At 49.9% G+C, this 9,944-nt stretch overlaps 1 protein-coding gene across 1 annotated transcript; it reads right to left on the bottom strand.

Annotated features, from left to right (window-relative positions):
* Positions 1-5,274: 5,274 nt before the first annotated feature.
* On the bottom strand, positions 5,275-9,906 carry LOC136194851 (myosin IF heavy chain-like). The gene is given in 16 exon segments (XM_065984105.1): positions 5,275-5,424; positions 5,475-5,557; positions 5,856-6,000; positions 6,478-6,789; positions 6,840-6,911; positions 6,914-6,989; positions 7,045-7,313; positions 7,365-7,399; positions 7,402-7,448; positions 7,500-7,567; positions 7,673-7,765; positions 7,821-7,965; positions 8,021-8,105; positions 8,159-8,293; positions 8,340-8,391; positions 9,826-9,906. Coding segments are annotated over 16 exon segments (1,848 nt in total).
* Between the last annotated feature and the right edge of the window lie 38 nt (positions 9,907-9,944).

The following is a 9,944-nucleotide window of genomic DNA, read 5'->3' as shown; positions in this document are numbered from 1 at the left end:
CGTCCTTAGACGGCGGCCCATGAGTATCTCCGCTGGGGAGAACCCATTACTCAATGGTGTCGCACGGTAGGCCATAATCGCAGCGTATGGATCTTTTGCTTTTTTCAGTAGATTCTTGATCGTTTGAACCATACGTTCTGCCTCCCCATTACTTTGAGGGTAGTGTGGGCTGCTCGTGATGTGATCGAAATTGTAATCGCGGGCAAATTGCTTGAACGCCTCGGAGGCATATTGCGGGCCATTATCCGAGCGCACTATTTCCGGAATACCGTGTCGGCTGAAAATTGACTTCAAGTGTGTGATGACAGCACTTGACGTGGTCGATTCTAATTTCGCCAATTCCGGGAACCTGGACAAATAGGCCACCACGAGAACGTACGAATTTCCGTTCCATTCGAATAAATCCGTACCGACCATTTGCCACGGTCTGGCTGGGGATTCCGACTGAAGCATCGGCTCCGGCCGGTTGGTTTTCTCCTTGTTGCAGATATCGCATCTTTCGATTTTCTCTTGAATTTGCACTGAGAGGTTTGGCCACCAAACAGAGCAATTCGCTCGGGCTCGGCATTTAACGATACCCAGGTGTCCTTCATGAAGACGCTCGAGCATTTCTTGACGAAGACTTTGCGGAATGATTAGGCGATTTCCGCGAAGGAGGAGGCCTTCGGTGACCGAAATTTCACCGGTTACCTTGTAGTACAGCTTCAGCTCTCCATTCAGGGCGTTGACGTCGGGCCACCCATTGGCGCAAAATTTTGCCAAGAGACTGCAGACGTCATCTTTCTTCTGCTGTTCCCGAATTTCCGCCAGCTTGTCTTCCGTAGCTGGAAGATCTGCAATTACCCTAAGGCGTATGCTGCGGCGGCTTCCGTGAGCTCGTCGGCCGCCGGATCGGTGTTCGGCAACGGCGCGCGTGATAGGGTATCCGGCGTGAACATCTGGGGACCGGGAACATGGGAGATAGAGAATCGATATCTGGTCAAACGGAGTCGAAAACGCTGAACCCGTGGAGGAAGCTCATCCAGACGCTTCTCCACGCTGAGGAGGGGTACCAACGGTTTATGGTCGGTATAGACGTGAAATTGCGGCAGTCCGAAAAGGTAATCGTGGAACTTCTCACAAGCCCATGCGGTGGCAAAAGCTTCTTTTTCGATCTGCGCGTAGCGCTGTTCGGCTGGCTTCAGTGAATACGACGCATATGCGACTGCACGTAAACTTCCGTCTTCTCCTCGCTGCAGGAGGACAGCTCCAAGACCGACGGATGATGCGTCCGCAGACACTATCAACTCGGCGTTGGGCGAGTAATGAGCCAGACACGGCGGCGAACTCAAGGCATCCTTGATCTTTTGAAAAGCCGTTTGCTGTGGCGCGTCCCATCGCCACGCGTTTTTCTTCGATAGAAGACTGCGAAGAGGCTCGGTCAGCGACGAAAGATGAGGAATAAATTTCCCGACGTGGTTGACCATGCCGAGAAAGCGTCGCACGTCAGGGACCGTTAACGGCGTCGGCATGTCCGTGATTGCTCGAACTTTGTCCGGATCACTGCGGATTCCCTCCGAGTCGATGATCTGACCCAGGTATTTCACTGAAGTAGCGTAGATGACGCATTTGGTCGGATTGAGAGTTGCTCCGTTTTTCTACAGACGACTGCAGACATTTCGCAGCCTTTCATCGTGCTCTGCCTTATTTGCGCCGTGAATGAGTATATCGTCCATCATACAGACGACGCCTGGCAGGCCTGCAAGCATTTGGCTCATTTGCTTCTGAAAGTATTCCGGCGCAGATGTTATGCCGAAGGGCAACCGGTTGTACGCATACCGGCCATAAGGCGTGATAAAGGTAGTCAACTTGCGTGAGGCTTTTGCAAGAATGACTTGCCAAAAACCACTATTGGCATCCAGTGTGGAGAAATATTTGGCTCCTGTCAACTGGGCTAGGGTGTGTTCCACTGATGGCAACATCACTCTCTCACGTAGGACGGATTCGTTGAGCTTGCCGAGATCTACGCAAATTCTTACGCGATCGGCCGATTTGGGCACTAGCACCATGCCAGAGCACCAGTCCGTGGGTTCATCCACGCGAAAAATCACACCGGCCGCCTCCATACTATCCAGCTCCGCGCGAACAGCATCCATCAGCGGCACTGCTACGCGGCGCGGCGTTGAAAGCGCGAAAGGTGTAGCATCTTTCTTCAACCGGATGGTATATTCTCCTGGGAATGTTCCTAGTCCAGTGAAGAGATTTGGGAATTCTTTTTGAATATCGATAGCTTTGCTTGATTCCGCTTCCGCCATTTGCTTTAGAAGGTGGAGCGCGCGGAGTGCATGACGTCCGAGAAGGGGGCGTTTCAATCCGCGTATGACGTATATCGGCTGACGTATCTCTGCGTCGTTCTTGCGCAGGGTCGTCTCGAATTTTCCGATGACACGCATTCTCGTTCCTGCGGCCGTTTCGACATGCAGCGGCGTCGATTCCAGTGGTATTGACAGCGACGTCTGGTATAGTAGCTCGGGGATCGCCGTGACGTCAGCGCCCGAGTCTAATTTGAAGGTAATTGGCGTTCGCTGGACGTCGAGCGTGACTTCCCACGGTTGGTCGTCGTCGTCTCCCAACTCGCCGAGGAAAGCGGTTGCTTGCGCCTCCGTCGGGGTTACTGCGTTGAGATCGCGGACCGTTTTGGTGAGACACACTCTCGCGTAGTGGCCTATTTTCCCACAGTTGGCGCATTTCGCATCAGACGAGCGACATTTTGCTCGCGGATGACCAGGGGAGTCTCCGCATCGCATGCATTTCCCCGTGGGCGGTTTCGCTGACCCTCGCTGCGGCGTGTGTTGAGCTTGTTGCCCTTTGTGTGTCTGCCGCCGAGTGGTGGGAGTTCCCACCTGCTCGAGGCTCGCCGTAGGGGGTGGCGGTTGCGACGTCTGGGATTGGTTACGCACGACGGTTTGTTGGCTGGATACGAGCTCCTCTTGACGAAGGTAGCGGATCGCTTTTTCCAGCGTTATGCCGTCCTCGAGCTGCATTTTCTTCAATAGACGGGCGTGGCGCGTACCGATAATTAGTTGATACATGATCTCTTTTTCCCGCCGATCACCAAAACCGCAGTACTCCGATAGAGAGTAAAGCGCCGTGATAAATTCTTCCGCTGGCTCGTCCGCGCGCTGCTGTCGCATGCGAAAGACGCAGGTTTCGTAGATGACGTTCCTTCGTTGGACGAAGTGTCCGTCGAATTTTTCTCTCACGGTGTCGTAATCCTTCTTTTCGTCTGCCGTGAGTGAGAACGACTTCAGGATCTTTTCCGCGTCGCTTCCCATTGTGTAGACGAGCGTTGCGACTTGTTGGAGACCGCCTTTTGCGCTGAGACCGGACGCCTCCCGGTAGCGATCAAACCGCTCGATCCAGTCCGGCCACGATGCCGTACGTTTGAAGTCGAATTCGTTCGGGGTCTTTAGATGGAATTCCGCCATCGTACTCCTGACATCATGTGATGTCCCGCTCCGTAGCCGTTGGGGGTGTACCCTCTTTATTGGTCTACAGGTGGAAGTCCTCTCAAAGGAAAGTCCCTCTCCTTAAGTACTATCGCGTGACGTAACATCTATGCATTACCTAACTACAGTAGGGACCTTACTACTATAGTCCAACTCCACAGGGCCGCCCTCCTTCAGCACAGCCAAAGGATTCGCCGCTCTCTTTTCCAAATAGAGTCCACCTAAAGGTAGAGGTCAATTAATTAACTGTAAACTCTTTAGTTCAGTGTGCAAGTCTTCTAGATCCTAGAAAAAGATTTCCGCGCACCTGTCGTTCACTCTACGCGCGAATTGCACCGCTATCGCCTTCTAGACGTTCTCCTCTCGCGTTGCTATGACGCGTTTCATCGATTCCCATCGATTATTGACTCCCTCCAACTGGGGGGTCTCTGATACTCGTTCGCCGTACGATTTACCTCGGCCAGATCGCTTTCGCGCGCCGAAACTTGCCGCTGCAAAATTCTACAGAAATAAAAAAAGTCGTGCAACACAACGTGGCAAGGGATTCCTATCCCTATCACCATCAAATTCGCCATCTGTATCTGCAACGCGACCATTTCGCAACCCTCGTGAACCGACGCTTCGTCCAGCTTCTCCGCATTGGCGAGCAAGACGAGCACGCCGCTCATTGGCGCTCTCCACGCCTATCCGCGTTCCTGGTGTCCTTTCAAGCGACGCTGCTTACCCTCTACCTCCTCCTTTAGCGCGTTATACGACTCGTTCAGCGATTCCAACGTCGAATGGGCGCTCGATCGACGAAAATCCAGCCACTCCGCCGACAAAAACGTCGACGTATCGTTCAGATTACGCAGCTCTTCGTCGTGTATAGCCAAGTCGTCTTGCAGAGCCTTAAAGACACCGAATCGTTTGAATTTCTACGTTTACGTTGGCTTGGTTACTCGGAGAACGGTGAGAGTTTCTTCGACGAGAACGCGATCATCCATTGGCGGATCGTTGTCGTCCCTATTACCGATTTTTCCGTCATTTTGTTCTCAAGTTCGCGAACTTTTTCTTCGGCCGCCGACCAGCTGTTATTCAATCGCAACATTTTGACGCGCAACGTCGCCGAAGACGGCGCATTTCCCGACGTTTCGATCAGCTCGTCGGCCAAACGATTCACCTGATCATGAACGCAATTCGCGACAGCACGCGTCCAATTCCGTCTGAAATTTGACGCGTTTTGAGGCCAAGCCGCACGCCGCTTCCCATCGATCGTCAATCTGAGAACAGTATATTGATGAATTGTTGATTTTTGAATTGATTTTTTCACTTGTTCGACGTCTCGTTCGATTGAGGCTAAATTTTCGCCGCCACTTCCCGACAATTCTTTAATCGCTTGCTCTCCTAAGTCGTTCAGGTGATCCATATCGGGATGGCGAGACGCGACGCCCTTTTGAATCGCCTAGACGAGAAATGAGTATACTGTTACCCCTTGGCGTTCTTTACGTTCCATTTTTCGCACTGCTCGTGTAGAACGTCCACGTCGGCGTTTATATCCACCGGCTTTCGTAGCTGCTCCTCCTGGGACCGAGCCACGAGAAAACGACGAGACACGCGTGAGCGAAGGCGTTCTGCGACGAACTCGCCGCCGCGCTGCTTGTCAATTTCATCAGGGTCATTTGCAATTGAGACTCCTTCATGCGAACCTAGAGGAAATAAGAGAAATATAATTAATATTGATTGACGCTCTAATTGACACTGACAGATCGACAGATTGACGTTTGATTGACGCAAACGGATCTATTTATTACTTGCCTTTGATTGGCCGCTTTCGCTTCAACGTCGCCACGTCTCTCGCCAGACTCACAGGCTCCGCAGAGCGGCTCAAAAAATCGTCGCAGCTCTCATGCAACGCCTTATACTTGGATCGCTTCATTTCCACTTCCTCCGCGATAGCCTTTGCGAAATTTCGCGTAGAAAAGAAGCGAATGGTTCTACGCGCTTTACCGAATACGCTTCGATTTGAGACTTGAGTCGCGCGACGTCCGATTCTTCGACTTTTTCGATGAGAGACCAACAGCCACAACTCCCTTCGAAAAACACATATTTGAAAATCAATATCAATAATCCCATTGATTTTTTCACCTTCTCTTGCCCGGATTGTTGCGTCACAGCAGCGTGAAGAACGCTCTGATGTTCTTCGCATCGCTTCTGCACGTCGTGTCGCAAAATTTGCTCAAATAATCGGCCTCCTGTACAAGCACGAGACGTCATCGTCTATGTCGCCCAGGCAACTGTCCGCCAACGCATGCGCAGTCTTCAAAACCGATTCGATGCTGAATCGACGCATTTCGAGCTCGTCCAATCGCGTCCCGCATTTTTTCCAACTCTTCGGATGCGCCTGTTGATCGCCGGCGGCGAGACGCTCCTGTCTCACGCTCTGCTGCATCAGAAGCCATTTTTCCATGGTCTGAAGCCAGCACTTGAGCTTAGACACTTCCTGCATGAGCTGATTCTTGTTCAAAACGCTATTCTAAAGATATTCGGTCACTCTTTGGACGCGAAAAGCGAACGCATACGCAGTTACGGCAGTCCGCTTGGTCAGAAAAATCAAGGCGCTACGTCGGTTCTATAACGGGCAAGCGAAACGTGCGCTACACTCGGATACGACAGTGTATCCGCGTTTCCGCTCTCAAATAATCTAAACTGGGTAAGTTACCGTAACGGAGGAGCGGGAATAGTCTAAAAGTATCTAAAAGGGCGCCTAGAACTTGGAACGACGCTGTAGATAGTAGTACTAACCAGACAGCCTTCTGCTTCGTCTTCAATTTCCGAAATTACAGCTGATCCAGCCTCCAGCCTTCATTGGAGTCGCACCAGGCAACGGAGTAGTAACTTGCCCGCCCTCCTCAATAAATCAAAGAATTCGTTCTGTTCTAAAGGACCCGTGTGGTGGCAGTAGATCTAGGCCGCGCGGCGAGGTGTATAAGTATATAGATAACTAGCTAACAAAAAACAATCTATCGAAAGTGCAAAGATCAGGGTTTAGTTTCCTCCTGACGGATAAAAAAACGGTTTGCCGTTGAAATCGACAAACCTCTTCCCCACTCTTTCGCGCTTCTGTCTCTCCGCGAAAGGTGAGGACTTTCGGACGAGCGCCAGCGGCCTTCTGGCTGTTATTATACTCAACAGCCCCGTCGAAAACATTTACCTTGACGCGATTATTCCCACTGTGTCGACAGGCTAGAAACAAATGGGACACGAATTCGCCCAGCCGATTCTCCGCCGAAGCGCCGAGATCAAGAACTACATCTTTGCCCGGCTAAAAGAAAGTCCTATTGAAACTTTAATAAAAAGTCTTCAGTGTCTTACCTCATCCAGCTTTAAAACGACGAACGTATCTGGGGCTTTGTTCAAATGTATCGCGCTGATTGAATGAAGTGTGCAATAATTCGTTTCGCTGTCACTTTGAATTTCGTGTCGAGCTTGAAGAGATGTTTATCAGCCAGAAGCAAAACTCGTCTAGAAGAAATAGACATTCAATTTTCAAACCGAAAATCGATATTGGGTTTATTGCTTGTCCAATTTTCCGGATCTGTTCACCTTTCGTACTTCACTGGCAAAGCGAATTTTTCTGTCGTGATATTGAGCGCACAGCGCTCGACTCTTCTGCTCGTATCCCGAAATATGAGTCGCGTAGATGGCTCGATACGCCTATGCGAGATCGAGAGGCTTCTGTAAGACATCGGCCTGCACGTCTCTCTCTCGAAATTCGCTGCAATAGCATCGCCAAGCGTAGACTTTGACTCAAAGGGCGTCGCGCTGATCAGCGGAAAGGGGCGACAGCTAAGACGAAGATTATGAAGCCCGTTCCCCCGGCATACATACGAAGTTTACCTTTTTATCAGCCCACGAATTGGCGTGAATTTTTTGTCTGCTCCAAGCAGCTGACGCGGCACATCGCGAGGCCACTTGAACTTCCTGGGAAAAACGTGACGTCAGAAGGTTTTGTCCAAACGAATTCCTCTGCACCGTCCGAAGTGGGGATCATCTTTGACTTTGGAGAAGACCTGTAGTATTTCTTCCACGTACGAGCCACGCTAAATGCAGTGTACAGTTTTCAAATGAGCACAAAAACGGATTCTGTATAGAATCGACTAATACGCCTACTATAGCTCGGGCTCCTCTATGATAGGTATCTTCACCTGACTTCGTATGACAAAGGCTCGCCAAGCTCGCTGCAACTTCGTAACAACTGATGCGATTTTGTCGTCCCGAGCGCTTTCCAGTCTAAAAACCTACAAAGGAGCAAATAGGCTCTCTTGGGGGAATAGATACTATTTCCTAATTTACCGTCTGTGGATTCTTTATGAAAACCTTCGTGCGTCCAAACTGATATTCATCAGCGAGAATGCCGATGTACAGAAGAATTTTGCTGACGCCTTCTTTGACGGTGCCAGACCACACCGGGTACGTGTGAGGACAGATAAGCTTAAATCTGCAAAAAAAGAGAGAAATCGTCAAACAAGGTACAACTCTCACTTCCCCTATACCGTTCGAGAAATTTATCCTGCGGCACGCGATAGCAGAAACTCGCTCTGCGAACACGAACGTTCTCGACGAGACCGAGGTACCGAACTGACGGCAAACGCTGCTAATGTCATTTCGACGATCCTTCGCACTCCTCCTACCTTGATTGAGAACCAGTTTAGCGTCAAACTGGTTCGGTCGCTTTTTCTCGTTCGGCTTGATGCAGCGAATGTAGCTGGGTATTTTCGCATTGAGCTCGGCAATCATAGATGCCATGGATGTCTTGACTAGGACCGCTAAAGTGAGAAAGTAAAGTAAATAAAGTAGATTGGACTGCAATACTCAGAAAGAGGAAAGATGAAGTTTTCCTGTCCACACGCATTCGTCGCGACGTCTAGAGTGCGCTAAAGTAAGAATGGCTCTTTTATTTTCTCGCCGAATGGCCTTGAATGGTCAGTAACATTACCGATTTGAGAAACGACGGTGAGGCCCCTTCGCCGGTGCTCAACGCGCTGAGGGTCGACCGTCGGCCCCACGGAGCATCGCATGCATCTGGGCCTGTCGCGAAGCGATCCCTTAGCACCGCGATCGCGCAAGCAGGCCGACGAATTCAAGCTCGCAATGGAAGCGGGCAAGAAAGCGGCCGAATACGTCGTTTCGCGTTGGCCGCGCCTGATGCGCGACATCGGACCGAAAGAGGCGACGACGAGACGTCGAAAATTCAAAGGAGCGAACGAGAAAACGCTTCGATATGTGATCGAAAGGCGAATGGGCAAACTTGAAACAGGATGAAAAACAGGTAAAATAAAGCTTTCATTATTCGTAATGGAGCCGACCACCAGAGTTGTACGGGTGGAGCCCGTATAACGGCGGAGGGAGGCTCTCTCAAACGTGATCTTAGGGCCGGAAGTGTCTGTCTGTCTGTCTGTATGTATGTATGTATGTCTGTATTGTGACGTAACTTAAAAGCCCGTTTTTTCGTACAGCGCATGCGCGACAAAGGACTCAAAACGGTGCCCCAAAAAAGGCGATTTACGACGCGAATAAAGCGTTTTTTCTTTCATAAACGGAAAAAATGCTTAGAAACCCTTATTTCCAATTGATCTGTGCTATTTTCCGTGTTATAAATGCCCTGAGAAACCGAAACGACAGTTTTGATTGTCACGCTCTGACGTCACAATCAAAAGTATCCACTCATGCCGTATGTGCGTGGGTATGTACGCGTGTACGGGTAACAGGAAATATGACCCGTACACATGCATAGGTCCCCCTCAAATACAGAATACAGAGCACATTATCAAATACACTACGTCAGAAAAGCGCCTAATTAGGAAAACATTGCAATCATGCAAGTATTTACAGTATGTACGTAGGAGTGAGCTGTAGTAGCTAACGGCTGTAAGGACCACGTGAATGTGACAACATAAAAAATTATGACGTCACACTATGGTATGCACTCTCGTACGGTTAACTAGAGAATGATGGCCCGGTGTTCACCGTGTTGCCATCATGCAGAGCATCCCACCGCTTATCTTACGCGAGTGCATACCATAGTGTGACGTCATAATTTTTTATTTGTAATTAATTAATTCGATTAACCACGTGGACCCTCCCACCGTACATAGATAGTTGAAATACCAATTATTATATAGAAATATCTCGACGAAGCGCAAAGAGATCGAGAGCAGTATCTAAAAGATCTGAAAGAGTATCAGCAGACCGACGCCTACAAGGATTTTTGTCGGGGTCAAAGTGAAAAGAAAACCGGTACATCATGCATAATATTAGAATCAGAAGCCAGTACACGTGTTATTTATTTACTACTCACGCGATTGAGCGACCTTGCATCTCGATAGTAGAGAACGCGCATGCACTTTTCCATGACTTCTCTCGCTTCTGCTTCGGTCATGTCCGGATTCTTCTCATAGGCATCGCGCAGAAGAGGCT

Source organism: Oscarella lobularis, chromosome 13, assembly GCF_947507565.1.
Source record: "Oscarella lobularis chromosome 13, ooOscLobu1.1, whole genome shotgun sequence".
Lineage (NCBI taxonomy): Eukaryota > Metazoa > Porifera > Homoscleromorpha > Homosclerophorida > Oscarellidae > Oscarella > Oscarella lobularis.
This window is presented reverse-complemented; position numbering and strand designations above follow the sequence as displayed.